This window comes from Gekko japonicus, unplaced genomic scaffold (genome assembly GCF_001447785.1).
Source record: "Gekko japonicus isolate JY-2015 unplaced genomic scaffold, Gekko_japonicus_V1.1 scaffold977, whole genome shotgun sequence".
In the NCBI taxonomy this organism is placed as follows: domain Eukaryota; kingdom Metazoa; phylum Chordata; class Lepidosauria; order Squamata; family Gekkonidae; genus Gekko; species Gekko japonicus.
In genome coordinates this window covers 605824-626374 of record NW_015159743.1, presented here as the reverse complement: position 1 = coordinate 626374, position 20551 = coordinate 605824, and the positions used below count along the sequence as shown (strand labels likewise).

The following is a 20551-nucleotide window of genomic DNA, read 5'->3' as shown; positions in this document are numbered from 1 at the left end:
CAGCTGAGAGCGAGACTCCCCCCTCAAGCGCCCTAAAGCGCCCCGGATCCGAGCTCCTCACATCCTGAGGGGCTCGTTCGGGTCTCCGCTCGTGCGGATTCCCTCCTCCACCGCGGGCGGGCGAGACGCCCCTCGGGAGCGACCCAAGGATGCGTCCGCCATTCGCGGGAGCCAGACCGGAAGCCAGATTATGTATTACGATTTTAATGTTTATAAACTGCCTTTGAGGACTTTTTAAAGTTTAAAGGTGGGATATAAATCCTGACAACAAATCAAGATCCTGGAGATGCTTGGGAATCGAACCTGGGTCTCTCTTCATGCATAGAATACGATTTTCCAGTGCCACCACCCATCATGGGGGAAAGCTGAAAACGATAAAACCCCTGCCTGCAATCCCTTGTTCTCAATTAGTGTACTTTTATGGAAAATTTCCATTCAGTAGAGCAGGTGTAGTTGTTAACCATTCCCAGAGGTAAAATTAGCTGTTCTAGCAGGTGAAATCATGCATCTGTCCACCCCGACAGCTGAAGAATGTAATTATGAGCTTGGACTGAACCCTGGGCTTCCCAAAGTTAGCAATCTTCCCTGAAATTTCTTTCTCAGAACAGCCCCAAATAGCTTCAATATGTCTCCCGTTAAGCACCAGGAAGCAGAAAGGTAATCGCCAAAGACAGCAAGGGGTGGCAGCTACCTCAACATGGACTGCTTCCTCATGGATGTTTTCCTCCACATTGGCCTCCAAACTGGAAACTGTGTTTTTGGAGTATTAGTATGACATCTACTATTTGTTTATTGTCTGACTTTTTCTCTGCTTTGCACTGATTTCCCCCATAACCTGGTTTGGTACAATTTTTTTTTCAATATCACAGTCCCAGCAAGTGTATGATGTACATATTTATAAGGTCCTCCCTATTTTCTTTGCTTCAGTCCCTCCATGGCCATCATAGTGTGGTAACGAGACCTACACACAGAATTATTACCAAGTAGGGTTGCCATGTGCCCCCTGGGAGCAGGAGATCTCCAGCTACCATGAGCTTTGCCTTTTGGTGCTCCAGGGACCAGTGGGAGAAAGAGAAAAAATTACATTGTCATCAGTGACAGTGTGACATCACCTCTAGGGAAAATCCAGAAGGTACTCCAGCCATCTCTAGGAATCACCAATAATTCTATGGCTTTATCATAGAGTTTCTAGTGATTCCCAGGGAGGTGTGACCTTACTTCCTAGTTTTCCTGAAAATGATATCACACCATTACTGAGGGTCCCCCCCCCATGTCCACACCCTGCTTGGTCTCCTGCTGGTCTCCTGCTGGACCTGACAACCCTAAGTCCATGAGGGTGCAGCCGTGGACTTAGGCCATGTTGGAGCAGCTCTTTGGAAGGGTAAGGGCCACACTTACATTCTTGAGACAAAAGGGATAGCTGTTTTGGTCAAAAGGGGAGGGTATCAAATTCCCATCTAAATTATTCGACAGCCAGTAACCTTTAGCCAGTTGCTTTCTCTTTCTCTGTCAGCCTAACTTAGCTCACAAGGGGCGATTCCGCACTAGACCCTTCAGCCCTGTCCCCGAATTTACATTCTGCACTACACACGAGTTCACCCCTGTAGTTATCTTGGGTATTTTTTGTTTCCTCATTACATTGGGGTCACCTCGGTTTTGCCCCACACCTGTCCCGGGATAAACAGATGCTGTTATACCCAGGGATAAATGCAAGGTATTGCGGAATCACTGATTGTGTTGCAAGTTGAACTCTGATAAAACGAGGGGTGAGATCCACGTGCGGAAAGGACCAAGGTTGTTGTGAGAGATAAGATGAAGAAGGTGCAAACAATGTTTCATGAGAGCTTCTTGGAGACAGTGAAATAAAAACCCAACTTTGGATTCTGCAAAGATGCACCCCTCTCTTCCCCTTTCCCGCTGCCCCCAGCCCCCCTTTAGTTCTGAGTCCGACTTACTGGGCTCTGCCTTTAAACCTGACCAGAAGCATGCAAGGGGGCTACTCTAAAGCCTTTGTTCCAGGGGTCAGCTTTGCTTTCCATTCTGGCCCTGATATCAAGATTGTCTTGTGACCTTATCCATTACTTGGTGCAGCAATCCCAAGCGGTTGGCCTCACTTAACCACAGAGAGGGAGGGAGTACTATCCTTTTCTCCCGATTTTGTGCTGGAAATAACTTGGTCTGTTGCCTGGTGGATAAAATCTGCTTTGTTAAGGAAGGAAGAAATAGTTTCCAGTTTACTGTGTGGTGCTTTCTCCTCTCAGCGAAATCTATGCTAGAGTGGCAGGTGTGATCGTGAGTGTATTATCCAAAAATGTGACTCTCTTTTCCACAGAATGAGGGGGTGCGCTTGGAGAAAAGAGAGCTCTCTTTTATAACAATGGTATTTATTGAGTTAGTTGTACACTGCCTTTCAACAGAAAGTTCCCAAAGTGGTTTACATAGTACAGCTAAGCAGCACAGGGACATTTGTATTCACACTCACTCTGATGCTATCTCAACAGGGTTTCTTCTGCTCTCTTCACTGAACAGATGTCCTTTCCATCTTTACAGGCCCCACTCGGCTCCACTCAGTGGCTGTTGGAGGTGCTCAGGGAAGGGATGTCTCCTAGTTGTTATTGGTAGGGTCACCAACTCTGGATTGGGAAATTCCTAGATATTTCATGGGTGGAGGGAGAGTGGGGTTTGGAGATGGAGGGGCCCTCAGCAGCCATTTTCTCCAGGGGAACTGATCTCTATATAGTCTGGTAATCTGGTATAGTCTGGTAATCAGATCTCCTGGCCCCACCTGGAAGTGGGCAGCTCTGTTACTGAGGCTGCCTAAAGAGGCCCACAGAGGAAGTAGCCTTTCCCACCCCAAAACTATATTTCTCAGCACCAGACTGTGGTAAATAGTAGAATGACATGTAAATAGGGTTGCCAGGTCCCTCGGACCATCTGGCAGGGGATGGGGGATGAACTTACTGGGAGCGGAGAGGAACGCTGAAAATAGGGTTGCCAAGTCAATATTTCTTACCGGCGAGGGAGGCTCGCCGGGCTCCGGGAGTCATCTGTCAATGTGCGCGCGCGTGCCGTCAGCACGTTACCGGAAGTGACGCGCAACGTCGATCACGTTGAAGGCGTGGCCCTGATCGTCGGAGGGAAAACCATAGAGTTTTCCCTCCGACGATTGGGGCCACGCCCCCAACGTGATTGATGTGCCACGCTGCGCTTCGGGGGGGCAGAGTTCCCCCCGGGGCCCGATTCCGCAGTGGCAGGAATCGGGCCTCCGAAGCGGGGGTTTACCCGCCCCCACTTGGCAGCCCTAGCTGAAAATAAACACAACATGACTACGTGACCCGGAAGTGATGTAGGCATTAGCTTCTACCATAAGAATGTTGCCCAAAAACCAGAGTGTTGCTTCTAGGTTATGTAGGCACATCATGTTTATTTTTGGTGTTCTTCCTTGTTGGGGGGGGGGGCTTGGGGCCCAAAGGCAGGGGACCCCAGCCCCTGCTGTGGGTCTGGCATCCCTACATGTAAATTAAATCTTTTCTCCCAACACTGTATATCCATGCCCCAAAAAATCCCTGGCTAAGCTGCTGCTTGTCAGGCTACAGTTCACAGCACAAAAAACGAACCGTAAAACGTGTGGCATGTCATCCATATAAAAGATAGCGGGGATAATGGGCTTGTACAAATATGAGACCGCCCTCCCGCCCTAAAGAAAGTTTGCTGGTTCTTCAGATACATGTGGGTTCCTCTCTTAAGCTCAAATTTCTGCCCTTCCAACACCAACTGCCTCTGTCATTGGGTGTGTTCAGACAGGCAGCTAATACTGCAATTGGCCCGGCTCTAATTTGATCCCGATCTTTTTTATCCAGCATTGCACAACCATACGGCTCCCCTTACCGTGCGCATACTCCATGGTGGATTGTCTAGACGGTATCCATCTGAAGGAGCTGCGCAGTCGGTTTTTTTTAAAAAAATTCTGTTTGCAGATGCGCATCTGCACCTCAACGTGTACTTGTTTTTCCGCACATGCGCAGAGTTGAATGGTTAAAGCACCACCAGTGGTACCTCTCTCTAGGTACCTTTTTAATTAATGCAGTTCATAAAATTCACAGGCTGTTTAGAAACATGAAATTGTTCGGAACGTTTGAGCAAAGCTCTGTGGCTGTCACGCGTTTACACGTTTACACGCATATCGCTAAGAATTTTTTTAAATGGCGCCTGCTTGGGATGGTGTGACGTCAGACCATCCCGATGGGAGAATTGCACAATGGAATGATCAAACAGGGGAAAGTCTGCAATTGGCCCGTCGGGAAGCGAAAACTCCAGAGTCTAACTAGTATCTTTTAAGTACGGCTCCGAAGTGCAGCAAAACGGGATGCTCACGGAATAGGCATATTTCCCAGATGTTGCTGTCTGGTCATGTCCTTTAAATCCGCCAGGCACTCGTGCGGATCTAAAAACCCGTCTGATCGGGACCATTGTCTTACAGCAGTGGGTGAAGTCCTTCCTGTTTATGTGTCTTGTTTTAAAAGCTGTTTTAATGTGTTTGATTGTTCCTGGGGGACCCTAAGTTTGTTTTTATATTGCGAGTTTATGATTCTAATCGTAAGCTGCCTTGAGGGACTTTGGAGAGGCCTAAATAAATTGCCTAAATAAATAAGTAAATAAGTTGGGCAGAAAGGCAGCTTAAAAATGTTTTAAGCAAACAAATAAGCAAATAAATTACCCCACACACACAGAGACACACACTGGTTCCAATAGTGTACAATCAGAGATCTTAACATAGAAGAGGACATTTCCAGTCCTTTACCCAAATGACTTACAGTTAGGGTTGCCAGCTCTGGGTTGGGAAGTACTTGGAGATTTTGTGGGTGCAGCCTGAGGAGGGCAGGGTTTGGAGAGGGGAGGGACCTCAGTGGTGTATAATGCTATAAGGTTCACCTTCCAAAGCAGCCATTTTCTCCAGGTGAACTGGTTAGTGGTTAAATGCACAGACTCTAATCTGGGAGAACCGGGTTTGATTCCCCACTCCTCCACTTGCAACTGTTGGATGACCCTGGGCAAGCCGTAGTTCTGATAAGAGCTGTTCTTGAAAAAGAGCAGTTTTTGTCAGAGCTCTGTCAGCCCCACCTACCTCACAGGGTGTCTGTTGTGGGGAGGGGAAGGGAAAGGAGTTTGTAAGCTGCTCTGAGACTCCCTTGGGTAGTGAAGGGCGGGGTATAAATCCAATCTCTGGAGGTTGGCAAGCCTATTTACAGGCATGTATCACAGAACAAAATAATTATCTTCTGCAACAGACCAAATAGTTCCTTCCCTGGGAGATCTCCAGACCCCACCTGGAGGTTGGCAAACCTGGTTACAGGCCCAGAAGTTGGTGTAAAGGAAGCTGAGGCTGGGGTCACACACACTAAATAATCCACTTCCAATCCACTTTCCAACTGGATTGTGCCAGTTCACACAGTAAAATCCAGTTGGAAAGTGCACTGAAAGTGGATTAAAAGTGGACTACTTAGTATGTGTGACCGCAGCCTGAGAGTCTGGCAAAGAACAGTTAAGCATCTCCTTGGCCTCTTCACTGGAAAGCATCACATTACCAGGGAACTTTTGCAACAAAGAAAGGGCTTATTGGGCTAACATTATATTTGGTTCTATTTCAGAGTGTACATTTGGACCTTCCTGAAGCTTCAAAAGAGCAGTAGATATACAGTTGAGCAATAACTCCAGATAATTCCATATTGGAAGGGAACATTCAGTGAGATATTATATATTCCACATATTGTAAGGTCTCCATAAAGAAAGAAATCCCTCAAGTGTTATACAGTCATCAAACTAAACACAACAGAAAAGCATACTGGTCCCATTGACTGATGCCTGTTTGGCAAAAGTCACACCTTTTTCTGAATGTTCAAATAAAATCACCTGTGTTAAAGGGAGTTCATTGAGTGGATTTCCTCCAAGGTATCGTAGTATAACACTGTTATATTAAACATTATATTATATTTCCCAAGTTAAAGTTTGCAGATTCATATGTATCGGTACTATTGGTGTAATGAGAGCTTAATTCCCACTTCTTTTTCTATATATATGTGTGTGTGTGTGTGTGTATGTGTGTGTGTGTGTGTATGTGTAGATAGATAGATAGATCGATAGATAGATAGATAGATAAGATAGATAGATAGATAGATAGATAGATAGATAGATAGATAGATAGATAGATAGATAGAGATACAGATATAGAAGAAGAAAAGGTTTTTTTGATACCCCACTTTTCTCTGCCCTAAGGAATCCTAAAGTGGCTTACAGTCACCTTCCCTTCCTCTCCCACAATAGTAGGGTTGCCAAGTCCCCGCTGTATGTACAGCGGGGGACTCCAGCTCCGTTCCGGGAGCGGGCGCGCCGGGGGCAGGGCCGTGGTCATCCGTGGGAAGTTTTTCCCTCAGATGACCATGGCCCCGCCCCTGGCACGCCCAGCGTGGCTGCATCACTTCCGGGTGATGTGCTGATGCCGGGCATGTCACGTGCTTTGGGGGTGGGTTTCCCCCCGGGGCCCGATCTGCCGGCGGCAGGTAACGGGCCTCTGGGGCGGGGGTTTCCCCGCCCCCTGGGGGGACTTGGCAAGCCTACACAATAGGCACCTTGTGGGTCTGAGAGGGTCCTGAGAGAACTGTAACAGCAGGCTTCATGTGGAGGAGTGGAGAATCAAACCCGGTTCTCCAGATTAGAGGCCGCCTAGGGTTGCCAGATCCCTCCTGGCAATCGGTGGGGGATAGTGGGGACTTACGAGGAGAAAGAGAAAGGGCTAGGCCTCATTGCTGGCGTAGCACAGGAAGTGATGTCATCACACCAGGGATGCACATGCAATGCTCTGGTATACGGGCAAAAACACAATGGTAAAACCAGCTTCTACTATAGACGTTTTGCCCAAATACCAGAGCGTCACCCAGACATCACTGTTACGATGATGTCACTTCCTGTGTAATGCCAGCAATGAGGCCTAAGCCTTCTCCTGTCTCCTGGAAAGTCCCCCCGGCCAGCCAATGATCAGTGGCTGGGGGTAAGGCTTGGAGGCAGGGCCCCCCCGCCTCCACTGGGGGGTCTGGCAACCCTAAGTCCACAGCTCTTATGCACTATACCATGCTGGCTCTTAGGGATGCCAGCCTCCAGGTGGGACCTGGGGATCCCCTGGAATTACAGCTTATCTCCAGTCTAATTAGATCAGTTCCCCTGGAGAAAATGGATACCTAGGAGGGTGGACTCTATGGCATCGTACCCTGTTGAGGTCCTTGTCCTCCCCAGGCTCCATCCCCAAATCTCTAGGATTTTCCCAGCCTGGATCTGGAAACCCTACCCCCACACCCCACTCCGATGGCCAGGGGGGACCTGGCAACCCTAGTCTGTATAGATATAGAAAGAGAAATAGGGTTTTTATTTTTAGGAACCCATACTTCTCCTCTCCTCCATTTTATCTTTGCAATAGGGTTAGGGTGCAAGGTAGGGCAGGCTGAGAAGGAGTAGCCAGCACAAAGACCCTAGGATTTAAACCCAGACCCACACCCTTTGAACATTACACAACACTGGCATTATTGGCCCAAAAAAAAAAATTGAGTATGTATTTCTGCTGGGGAAGCCAGGCTGCTGGGTTCTATATATATATTAATATGTTTTTAATTGTATACTGCCTTATCCTGCAATCGGGATGGCTCATGTAATTAAGGCAACGTAGCAATCTAAAAATTTAAAAAATGGCCATAAATTTTTATACACATTTCCACTTCTCACAAATAAAACCATACAGTAGGAGACAGGGGACTGTGAAGGAGCAGACTTTGCAGACTGTACGAAAGGCCATTACTGATAGTCTCCTCCACATCTCTTCTGGCCAGCTGTTCAGTAACCACACAAAAAGGTACAAACGTCTAAGCAGAAAAGAGAGGGTAAACCCAAAAGGTCGAGAACACAGGAAAAAGCAAAAAGGTTGAAGGTTGTGAAGCAGGCATTTATCATTCAAATGACTCTTTGACCATATAAGGGGATAGTTGCTGGTCACATTCCAGCCAATAGGGGCAGAAGTAAGCTTGTTTGTTTTGGGCGGGAAAAATAAGCCTAGTTAGCGGAAAAGTCCACTATTATGATGTAAGATGTGACATGTAACTTTGTTGCTGTATAAAAGCCTGGAGCCTGCGTGGCTCTGGGTTCAGTCTGTTTAAAGCATTCTTCGCTTACTGAACCTGGCGCCATTAAAGTTTCTTCTCCTGTTGATCTGGTGGTCTTTGCTTGGGCTTAGGCCCCTTTCGCCGTGCTACAGTTGCAATATACGAATGAACCAATTCAATTATGTGCACAAAAATATAACACCAGTATTTTAATACGTAAACAAATCACAAAGAGGAAACAAATGTGCACATACAATAAGATAACACGCAAGGCCCAGTAAAATAAAACACAATGCCAAACACATTTCAGCACAAAGCCTTCATCAGTGGCTTATAATCATAATCAGCACGGTCACATCCCACTCACACTGTGAAAAACATAATAAATCATTAGAGCCAGTAAGATAACCAAATTAAAAACTTGAAACATATTATGAACTCCTTATACACCATCAGGCTTCAATTATTTCTACACATCTGGGTATCTCTGGTCCAATTAACAACATAAATACACATGTGTGAGTGTCTCACCCAGCTAATATCAAATAACTTCCATAAAACTGGTGCCAGAACATAGAACCATTCCCCTCCAATACAGAATGAACTGGAGTTGCGGCTGGGAACTGAACTCCCAACTGCCTTTCTGAAGTTCAAGAAGAGGCCCAGACTAGTCAAGATTACAAGTCCTTCCTAAGAGCCAGGCTAAAAGGGAGACACAGCCCTGGAAGTCCCCTCTAAGTCTGCTGAGCAGATCAAAGTTGGGCCTCAGGTTCAAACCAGGAAAGGTTGAGCCTTCCGTTTGGTTTAAGATCCTGTGGAACTCCATGGGTCCTGTTTGAGGAATAAAGCTCTTTTCAACCAAATAAGCGAGGAATTCTGAATGTGCAGATCTAGGAGACAGGCCCTTGTCCCACTTCCACAGAGGGCTGCCAACGCCAGGTTCAAAATTCCTGGAGATTTGGGGGTTGAGATTGATGAGGGCAGGGTATGGATGCCAGCCTCCAGGTGGGACCTGGGGGTTCCCTGGAACTACAGCTCATCTCCAATCCACAGAGATCAGTTCCCCTGGAGAATATGGATTCTTTGGAGGGTGGACTCTATGGCATTGTACCCCACCTGTCCTCCCCAGGCTCTATCCCCAAGTCTCCAGGAGTTTCCCAAGGTGGATCTGGCAACCCTAGCTCCCCATCCCCTGCTGGTGGCCAGGTGGACCTGGCAACCCTAGGGTAGGGCATGGGTACTTCTATAAAAAACATAGTTTTTCTGCTAAAAAAAAAAAGGGAAGGGGTGGGTCCTCTGTGATCACCCAGTGAAGTTATGCTGGGTATCATGGGATCTGTGTTTATTAAATGAATAAACTGGCTGGATCCAGCTCATAAGCTGGTGGTTCAATCTAATTTTCAGCACCGAGTGAAGACTTTTGCTGCTATATGATGATTGTTTTAGTGACGTGGGTGTCCCCCCCCCATACGTTGCAGCCCTGCTGTTTTGTCCTGGCATTCTGTTTATTTATTGCTATGGATCTCTTGCATTTAATTAGCATTTTATATAATTACTTTATTGCTGCTGGAATCAGTGCGCTTTGATCTGATCTTATCCAGTGCTTCTGTTTTATTGTATTTTGTTTTAAATGAACAATTTTATTGTCTAATTTTTAAGCTGTATTTTACAGATGGTCGGAAAGTACTTTGGGGGTTTTTTAATTGAAAGCACAGTTTATTCACTTATTTAATAGGTATAGTGTAGTTCTCTTCTGTACTTTTTGAACTGGCTGGCAAGTTTAAGCTCTTATTTTCATTGCTTTATTATCGTGGCTTATAGTCATTCTTCTGGCTGTTGGATGGTGTGCTTTATCTCTTTATGTCAGTTTTTGCTATGCTAGAAAAGAACTCTGGAGCTCCCACTGCTGATAACGTGGGGGCAAAAATGCCTTTAAAATATACACATACATTTTATCCCCATTGTTACCACAAAAGCTTGCGCAGAAACCAGTTGGAATATTTCATCCTTCATTTCATCCTTCACATTTTGCTTCTCCTCTGTTTTGAAAATGAACAAATAGATCAGTATCCAGTATTCAAACTGGAGGAGGAACCTATCCAGGAAAAGTGGCATTTAGGGGATAGACAATCCCCCCCCCCGAGTTTTCATTAATTTTAGATTTCGTACTTATCTGTTCTGAGTCTTTTTGGCCTGCCTGTTTTCTTTGCTAGTTTCCCTATTTTATTCATTTTTAAATTAGATTTTTACACCATCTGTATGCAAAAAGGCCTGACCTGGTTGGCCCAGGCTGGACCAATCTCATCAGATCTCAGAGACTAAGCAGGGTCAGCCCGGGTTAGTACTTGGATGGGAGACCACCAAGGAAGTCCAGGGTTGCTGCGCAGGGTCAGACAATGGTAAACCACCTCTAAATGTCTCTTATCTCGAAAAACGGGGTTGCCATACGTTGGCTGTGACTTGATTGGGGGGGGGGAGCAAAAAGGTGTAAATTTTAACATTGATGTTCTTATCTGTTGGTTATTTTGGTTGTGGAAAAGGTAGCTGCACTGAGCACTGAGAAACCATCAAGGACATTCCAACTTTCAAACTGAACCAGAGTGGTCACACAATTTCATAATATCACTAATAATGTTGTGATATTGAAGGTATATTCCATCCCTTTTTAGGAGGTATATAATATTTTGCTGAGCAAGCAGCATGAAAGAAATTGGGTAAGTTCCCCACATTTCTCTCAAGATGTCAGTTAGGAGGAAGAAACACCCCTGACGGTAAATGGTTTTAATTCCATCGGTTTTTATGTTCTTCTGTATGCTCCCCACAGCACCTGCTCCAGTAGAGGGGGTCATCCGTCTGGTGAATGGCTCGGGCCCCCACGAGGGGCGAGTGGAAGTTTTCTACAGCCGACTATGGGGGACTGTTTGTGATGATGGCTGGGATACAAAGGACGGTGATGTTGTGTGCCGGATGCTGGGTTTCCGGGGTGCTGAAGAGGTTTACAGGATGGCTGCATTTGGACAAGGTAAAGAAAAACATGGTCTCCATTCTTGGAATGATAGCCTTCCTGAGTTGTCCATGGAATTGGTACCACATAAGGAAAGCTTCTATCACAATGCTCTGCCTGAACCAGAGAGACATCTTCCATGAGAAAGAGGGATACATATCTGGGTGGATTAGTTGCTTAGATGTTTAATTGCTAATGCGAAGAAAGATCCTCTTAACAGTGAAAGAGCTCTGGAGCCAGTCCATGAGAAATGACTGCCTTGCTCTCTTAACATTTCCATGGGTGGAAGGCAGGATACTTTTAACTGTTTCCCCTTCTTGCATACCTCTGGTTTCTCCCGCATGCTGCTTCTGGGGATCTCCCATCCTCCAGGAGCAGCATGGGGGGGGGGGCATTTTGGACCACAACAGGAGGAGGGAGGTATGAAAACTGCCCTCTGCTCAGGGAAATCCTTCAATCAATGGTAATTTTTGGCAGGACCCAAACCTATGATTCCAAGCATCCTTGCCCAGGGTCTTTTGTCCCACTGTCTCCTCTGACCAAGCAGGTTTTGCAAGTCTTTGAAGCCCTACAAAAATGACAAGTGACACCAGATGAGCAGCACAGAGGCTAAAAGCCCACACTGGGATCCCACACAAACTCATTAAGTGGCCTCTGACGAGTCACTCTTTCAGCCCCCCCCCCTTCCTATCATTTACAAAAGGAGATAATGATACAGACCTACCTGATAGGGTTGTTGTAAAGATTACAACAAAATAATGTGCATGAAGTGTTCCAAAAGTGTTGTTATTCTATATCCTCTCTGAAATGTGTCAGTGTTTCATCCAAATCGTTTCTAACCCACACATTTACACATCATTTCAGTTTGGTGTAGTGGTTAAGTGCGCGGACTCTAATCTGGGAGAACCAGGGTTGATTCCCCACTCCTCCACTTGCACCTGCTGAAGTGACCTTGGGTCAGTCACAAGCTCTGGCACAGCTGTTCTTGAAAAAAGAGCAGTTTCTGTCAGAGCTCTCTCAGCCCCACCTACCTCACAGGGTGTCTGTTGTGGGGAGGGGAAGGGAAAGGAGTTTGTAAGCCGCTCTGAGACTCCTTAGGGTAGTGAAGGGCAGGGTATAAATCTAATATCTTCTTCTTCTTCTTTTATATTGTTTAATTGGAAGTGGACAGGAGTCATTTTGGAGACCGTAAACCAATGATAAAATTCTGATTTTTTTTTTAACTAACAAAGATCAGTGTTCTCATTTCCCCCACCAATTTCCCAAGCTTTGATCAAGGTCCCTCTGAATGGTTTATGTAATGGTTTTATTGCAGTGCCTTTTAGGTCTGCGAGTATTTGTGTAGTTAGACATTCCTGCCTGGGAACAAAAGGCGGGGAGACTGCAAGAGGCAATCAGCTGGAACCATTTCCAGACAAGAACTGCAGAGACATAGCAGACCCCCTGCTCCATGATGGGACAGAAGATGTGCTGATGGTCTCCAAACCATGGCTGTGTTAGCGCCACTCCAGACTTTTCATCACCTCTGGATGTGGGAGAGGGGAGGAAAGGATGATACGCAAGCATCTGGACATTACTGTGGCTGGTTTGTGCAAAAACATCTGTGGCTGTCATCCTGTCTGATCCACCCACTTTGCCTTTGAACAGTCATTTTCATACCTATGTGCTGATCAGACATAAACCTGTCCTACATGTCTTTTGTGACTCAAGCACAGTTGTGTATTGTTAAGAATGTAGAAAGAGGCTTTCTGGCTCAGACCAATGGTCCATCTAGTCCCGCATCCTGTTTCCTACTGAGGTTAACCCATTGAAGGTCCATGGGTAGGGGCACAGAGGCCAAAGAGCCTATATCCCTTCTGAACAAGAAGGCTCTATTGAGCCATCAGAGCCAGGATGGAGTCATCCTCCACAAAACTGTTTAAACAATGAAACTCATCAAACATTCTGCCCATCACTACATCCAGCGGCACTGAGTTCCATAAGTGCATTGCATATCCTTGGTTTCCCTTTATTTCTGATAGTCATAATAAGCTAATGGTGTCTGAAGCTGAGACTGAGAGGGAGAAATGTCTTGGAGTCATAGTAGGCAGGTGAATGAAAGTGTCAACGCAGTGTGCTGCAGCAGTGGGGAAAAAGCAAAGACTATGTTGGGGAGTATTAGGAAAGAGACTGAAAATAAAATGGCTGACATTGTCGTGCCCCTGTATAGATCAATGGTGCAGCCTCATTTAGAATACTGTGTGCAGTTCTGGTCCCCAGTTCTGGTATGGGAAAAGTGCAGAGGAGGGCAACCAAGATGATTGAGGGTTGGAGCACCTTCCCTATGAGGAAAGGCTGAAGAGTCTGGGATGTTTCAGTTGAGAAAAGAGATGATTAAGGGGAGATGTGATCGAGTTTTATAAAATTATGCATGGCAAAGAGAACTTTTTCTCCCTGTCCCAAAATACTACAACTCGAAGGCATCCAATGAAGCCAATGGGCAGTAGATTCAGGATGGATGAAAGGAAATACATATTTACACAGCAAGTGATTAAAATGCAGAATTCTCTGCTAGAGGATGCAGTGATGGCCACAGGTATAGACAGCTTTAAAAGTGGACTAAGATTCATAGAAGATGGTCTATCAGTGGCTACTAGCCACGGTGACTAAAGTCAACCTCCACATTCAGAGACAGTCACCCTCTGAATCCTAATACTGGGAGGTAACATCAGGGGAAGGCCTCGGCCTCTATGCCCTGCTGCTGTACCTCCAGAGAGGTTGGTTGGCCACTGTGAGACAAGATGCTGGACTAGATGGACCACTGGTCTGATCCAGCAGGACTCTTTTTAGGTTCTCTCTCTGGCTTCTGAGATTTCCAACGGATTAATTTAGCTGGGACCTTCTGCATGCAAAGCACTGAGCCACAGCCCCTTGAACATTTCTAAAAGGTTCAGGTTTAAACCCATGGTCATCTGCTCTGCAATCCTGCAGAAGTACCAGATGGCAAATGGACTAAATAAATATGCACCACCACCTGACTCCACTTCCAAATGGAACTGTTTGTTGCTGGGGCCATTCAAAAGAAACATCTCACACTTTCCTTCCTCGAATGCTCCTTCCTCCCATACTTAGAAATCTCCTCCTGGTCTCTATTTGGTTTCCATGAATCCTGGAAGATTCAGGCCCAGCTTTTCCTGGCTGGGATTTAAGCATCATTATCCACTTCGTCGAGGGAGTCCTTCAGCACTCTTGCGTATGGAATCGTCTTTATTGCTGGTGATTCACACACTGGAAAGGATGAGGCCTGACTCATGACTCCCAGCTGGAGAATCTGGGAGGACTGGCGTCTGAAGAGGGGGAAACTTCTTTCCTTCTACTTGTAAACTGAGCAGTCCCAAGTCAGCGAGGGACAACTCTTACAAGACATCCCAAGATGTCCCTATAACTAGATGCTAAACTTGAGCTGTGAGGCTTGTTCAGGCAGCCAGGCAATGCTCCATCACCACCCACGTGTGCTCAAAACATTGTTTGGACAAGAAGGAATTCCTGGAATCCCTTCTGGTAAAGCAACACAAGAACATTTCATAGGACCCGGTTGTAATCTATGAAAATATCCTGTATTTATTTTGATAAGGCTGTTTGTAGAATTATATGCATTGAAAAGCAATTAGATCCTGTACTAAGGTAACTGAGATTCTGCACTGATAGGCAAAACTTTCTGTGGCCTGCGTAAATAAGGCAAATTAATCGCATCTAAGTAATTTCTTTTTCATAAGCTTTTGCTGACAAGAAGAGGGGGCAATGAGTTAGGCAAGGCACCAGTCAGAAAGATTCATGGAGGAGCCATCGATCAATGGCTACTAGTTATGGTAACTGAAGGGAGCCTGCATATCCAGAGGGAGCAAACCTCTGAATACCAGTACGGAGAACCAGCATCAGTGGAGGGCCTCAGCCTCTGTGCCTGTTGGCTACTGTGTGAGACAGAATGCTGGACTAGATGAATTAGGGTTGCCAAGTTGATTTTCCCTACCGGCGGGGGAGCCTCATTGGGCTCCGGGAGCTCTCCGTTGATGCACGCGCCGCCAGCACATCACCGAAAGTGACCTCTGGTGACGCGGCCACGCTGCGCTTCGGGGGGCGGAGTCCCCCCCGGGGCCCGATTCTGCGGCGGCGGAAATCGGGCCTCCGAAGCAGTGGTTTACCCACCCCCGCCCCCACTTGGCAGCCCTAAGATGAATGCTGGACTTCATGGTCTGCTCCTTGCCAAACTACAATTTAATCAATATCATTTTAAAACACAGTTTGCTTCATGTGCTTTCATTCTATAACTTGTTTTTATTAGCTTTTTATTGTTTTTATTAGCTGGACCACTGGTCTGGTCCAGCAGGGTTCTCCTTATGTTCTTATGAAATCATATCCAGCCATTCTTATTCACGTACACATTCAAGCATATCTTCACAACCACGAGGACTAGAAAATTGCTTTTTTAAAAGGGAATTAAAATTTTCAGCAAGCTGAACTCCATATACAAAATCACATTCTACAGAAGGCTCCAGGTTCAGTTGCTTGCATCTCACTGAAGTCACGCGAGTAGCAGATCTTGGGAAAGACCCGTTTCTGGGAGCTATTCAGCATATCTGGCCATTTACAAAACCCTAAGCTTGGAAGGTTTCCCCATGCAAAGTGGTGGTACAAGGAAAACCGCTCTCTCCAGATCCAGTCAAGTGTGTCCCCTCTTGCTGTCCTTGCCCCTTGACTTCCCTCTGTCCTACTCTTTTACAGATTATTGGTCAGCTCTCTTCTGATTCCTCTAATGTGGATCGTAAAACCGTCTGATCCAGTCATCACTTTCACATTCTGTATAGGACCAAGTGTACTGTTTGTGCTTAAATGCATGTTAACAATCGTGAGCAAAATCTAGGGGGAATTCTCCTGTGCAAACCTCATTCACTGCAAGAACATCCTTTGCCAGCTCTCCTTCATTTCAGTTGGTCTTGTGCAGAATAATTTCTTGTTGGACTGAGCACAATAGTAATACATACAGTTAAACATGTTTGTTTATATAGCATTTTCCTACAATCACTATAATCTTTACAATAACCTTGCAAGGCAGATAAATACTGTTATCCCTAATAAAACTGGTAGGAACATAAGACTCTTCTCTCCTTTCTGCTAGAAGAGGGATTTTGCCGGATTTGTGAAATCATCTACGGATGAGCTGTTAGCCATGACAGCTAAAGGGAACCTCCATCTTTATAGGCAGTAGACTTCTGAATGCGGCTGGCAGATGCTGGGGGGCAACAATGAGGAGGCTTGGGTTTCTGGATCTCTTCTTGAGGGCCTTCTGGGCATCTGGTTGGCCACTGTGGGAAACAGGATGCTGGATTAGATGGGCCATTGTTCTGATCCAGCAGATCTTTTCTCATAGGTTGCCCTTGGAAAAAAACGCACAAGTCTTATTCCAGCTGTATTAATTGCCCATGGAATTCTTCAGATAAGGAAAATTTCCCAATGTGCTGCGATTTAAGCTTTAGTCAAGATGTGAGTTACCACTGAGAAATTCCACACTTCCTAACAAAGTTCTTTTCAGGTCCTTCTAGGGTTGCCAGGTCCCCCAAGACCACTGGAGGGGGGTGGTGGGGTAAGGTTGCCAGATCCAGGTTGGGAAGCTCCTGGAGATTTGGGGGTGGAGCCTATGGAGGACAGGGACCTCAGTGGGGTAAAATGCCAAACAGTCCACCTGCCAAAGCATCTATTTTCTTCAGGGGAACTGATCTCTGTAGTCTGGAGATGAGCTGTAATTCCAGGGGATTCCCAGGTCCTGCCTGGAGGCTGGCATCCCTATGTCCTTCAACAGTCTACCAGTGTTTGCCTGAACAGATGCCTCCAAATTGACCTTCAGATCAGGCCCTTAGCTAGAGATCTCTGATGCCACTTCTCTAAAACGCCAACTTTGATTTTTTTTTTTAAAGTGACACCCTTCGACCTTTTCCTTGTGAAGATATAAGGTAGAAATGTGCACTTTTTTTCTGGATTGCCTGGAAAGGAATGGGTGTGGGGAAGTCTCAAGGGGACGAGTGGATTAAATTCATTCTCATCTGTTCTGTTCTATAACCTTTTGTCCCTGGGCCCTTTGCTTCATTGTTGTTCATTTCTCTCCTCTTTCAGGTGGGGAGAATATTAGACCTTGGGCAAGCCATTGTTCTGTCAGAGCTGTTCTTGAAAGAGCAGCTCTTGAAAGAGCTCTCTCAGCCCCACCTACCTCACAGGGTGTCTGTTGTGGGGAGGGGGAGGAGTTTGTAAGCCGCTCTGAGACTCCTCCTCTTCTTCTTCGTCTTCTTCTTCATATGTGTTTAGGGCTGGGCTTGGTGAGCCTCAAGGAGGGGAATTTTATGGCTCTTGGTTAACCTTGTTACCCAATCTCTTCATGACCACATGGAAAGTGTTCTCATAGAGATTGTGATAAGATACAAATAACCCCATGCAGCAGCAGCAGCGTGAGTTATTCTGGCTAATGGTGCTATCTGATTCTTGTCTCAGGAACTGGGCGTATCTGGATGGATGATGTGGCCTGTAAGGGGACGGAGGACAGCCTGTTCCAGTGTAGCTTTCCCAGCTGGGGAAAAACAAACTGTGGACATGCCGAGGATGCAGGAGTGACATGCTCGACACTGTGATAAGAGAAGTGTGGCAACCAAAGACTATCCATTGAGAAGGGAACTGTTGGATCCCAGAGACTGTTCAAGACCGGCAGCCATCTTTCTTCCTTTCCAGTTGCTGGCCAAGCGGAGCAGTATCTCCCAGGGCTTGCTGTAGAGTCTACCGTGATCTGGTGACCCCGCCAGGATGAGGCTCCAGCCCTTCCTAAATGATATTGCTTCTCTTTCTCACATGTAGTCCAGCGTCACGGGACGATGAGACCCTTAAAATGTCTGTTCCTGACAGAACTGCTAGAATCACGCAGACTTTGACTAGCCAGCTATGACAATCCTGTTATTGCAAGCAGTGTACAATGCAGCGAGCAAACCAGCACTACAGTTCCGCAAGGCCGGAAGACACATGGGGCGGGGAGCAGCTGAGCACCTAAGGGCATAACCTGTTTTCTTAACAAGCTGTTCGTTGTGGCTTTTTTAATCATAAAAATAAAAGAATGGTGTGTTATTCTGTAATTATCTGTGTTGCATGATGGAAAGTTTCATGTTCTTTCTTAATGACCCTTATTAGATTTAACAGAATCCTTAAAGTCAATAGGTGGGGTTCTTAGCATACTGAAGTAGGAATGTTAATAGGTAAACCTGTGTGATGAAGCCCTTATTGCACAAGTAAGTAGCTGACAGCGCTATCCTATGCATAGTTGCACCCTTTCAAACCCATACCCTTCAATGGACAGACAGATTTAACTCTGTTTAGGATTGCATTATGAATCCCAGGACTCCATGTATTCGTTTATTCATAAGATTACTATTCCACCTTTCCTCCAAGGCAATCAGGGCAGCATCCAGATATCACAAGTGGCTCAAACTCAGCCAGTAAACTGCATGACAGAATGGAGATTTGAACCACCAACCCTCTATGGGATATAGAATATCATAATTGCTATGGCTAAGATTACATAATCCAGGGGTTCCCAACCTTTTTAAGCTAATGGATACTTTTGAAATACTGACAGAGGGTGGTGGGCGCAAGCACAAAATGGCTTCCACAGGAAGTGCAGCCAGTCACAAAATGGCTACCATGGGAGGCAGAGCCAACTACAAAATGTCAAGGAGTGAGATTATGCATAACTCTGAAAACAGCTCTTCAGTATTTCAGACAAACACTTATAACAGGAGGCCTTTTAAAAATAACATATTGTTTAAAAACATTTTCTTGCACAGACACAAAATAAATATACATGAGCTAGCTAATTGCAGAGGATAGCCATTCCCCATAGTTAACAGGATAAGTGGTTTGTAGTGGATTTTTAATTCTCATTCCCTTAGGTATAATATCCAGTCTTTTGCATTTGGTAAGAAAGATAAGTGCTGTGAGGCTGGTCAGAGCTCACTGCATACTTGATGTGTACAGTAAGAGAGATTCTGGTCATATTTTGATACTTTGATAGGAACACCACTGTTCCCCGGCGAGTTGAATCCCCAGCTCATGATTTGACTTTGCAGCAAAGGGGCATTTATTTCAGGGAATTTTTTCTTGAATTTGGATCTGACCTTCCCCATTAGTTCCGAACTTCCTTTGAAAAGGGGTTGTGCGGCCGTGTCATCATGTACCTCCTCAGCAACAGAACCTCCTTTTTTGCACATGTGCAGCAGTAACATTATAACATCATAACATTGTAAAAAAAGGGCAGATTTATCCTAGGGAACAGCATGGTTGCCGCCATTTCAAAGGTCCCCTGCTCCTCCTTAGTCGCCAACTAAGAAAATGGCTGGTGAAGATTCCCACAAAATCCCAATGAAAATAGTATTCCGTTTTCAATCATGGAACTGGATACACCAGTTTATAACAGTGTTATTCAATAATTATGAAGCACACTAAATGGAAATATTGCACATGTTGCGTTTCCATGATTATCAAATCAATAACATAATTCCATTATTTTTAGATGTCGAAAACACATTTGGAGCTATAGGGGAAGGGGGGGGAATGAAAAAACAACACAAGCATGTGTCAAGAACACCTACCTACAAAAGAAAGAGAGAGAAAGAAAAAGAAAGAAAGAAAGAAAGAAAGAAAGAAAGAAAGAAAGAAAGAAAGAAAGAAAGAAAGAAAGAAAGAAAGAACTTCATGGATGGGTAATTGCATGGAGAAGGCTACATGAAACCTCGCTGCCCATTATGTCCCAATGTTATAACTTTGCTATATTATAACGAAAAAAAATTGTGTCGTAACGCAATCAACATTATGCTTTAAAAAATTGGCAGATTGCTCAGATGACAACCTGAGGAGAGTGGGAGGCAGGATGAACACATGACACTGACAACACAAAAGGGCGGCAGGAATCAGGAATTCCTCACTGGAAAACTGTGAGTTCAGATCTGAAGGGGGGTGGTGGTGGTGGAAAAAGTAGATTTGGAAAACATGGGGTATTGGGGCACTAAATTTTGATCTACTCCTGGGGAGGCAAAAAGTTGTACAGAAAGTTTCACAAACTTCAATTATTTACAAACGCTGATGGGGAGGGTTGCGCTTGTGCAGAAAGGGTCTCAATTTGCATGTAAATGTAAGGAGGACTGTAAGTAGATCCCCTTTTTGGACTCCCCCCTTTTCTCTCTCCTTAATTATCTGATATCAACAATGTGAGATTCCCCACTCACATAAAAATCCACAAAGCCTTCAGCCCTGTTGTGGTGCTCAGGACAAGGGACAAGAACTCCACTCACACACACACACCCAGTCAAGACAGCCAGCCTGCTTTCATCCAGAT

General features: G+C 45.5%; 1 protein-coding gene across 1 annotated transcript in view; it reads left to right on the top strand.

Moving 5' to 3' along the window:
* SCARA5 (scavenger receptor class A member 5) overlaps positions 1-18247 on the top strand; it is a gene marked incomplete at its 5' end in the record, with an annotated part of 57924 nt that extends 39677 nt beyond the window's left edge. Inside the window, 2 exons of the mRNA XM_015429813.1 lie at positions 10969-11166; positions 17668-18247. Coding sequence (XP_015285299.1) covers positions 10969-11166; positions 17668-17804 — 335 coding nt within the window. The remainder of the gene's footprint in view (positions 1-10968; positions 11167-17667) is intronic.
* Between the last annotated feature and the right edge of the window lie 2304 nt (positions 18248-20551).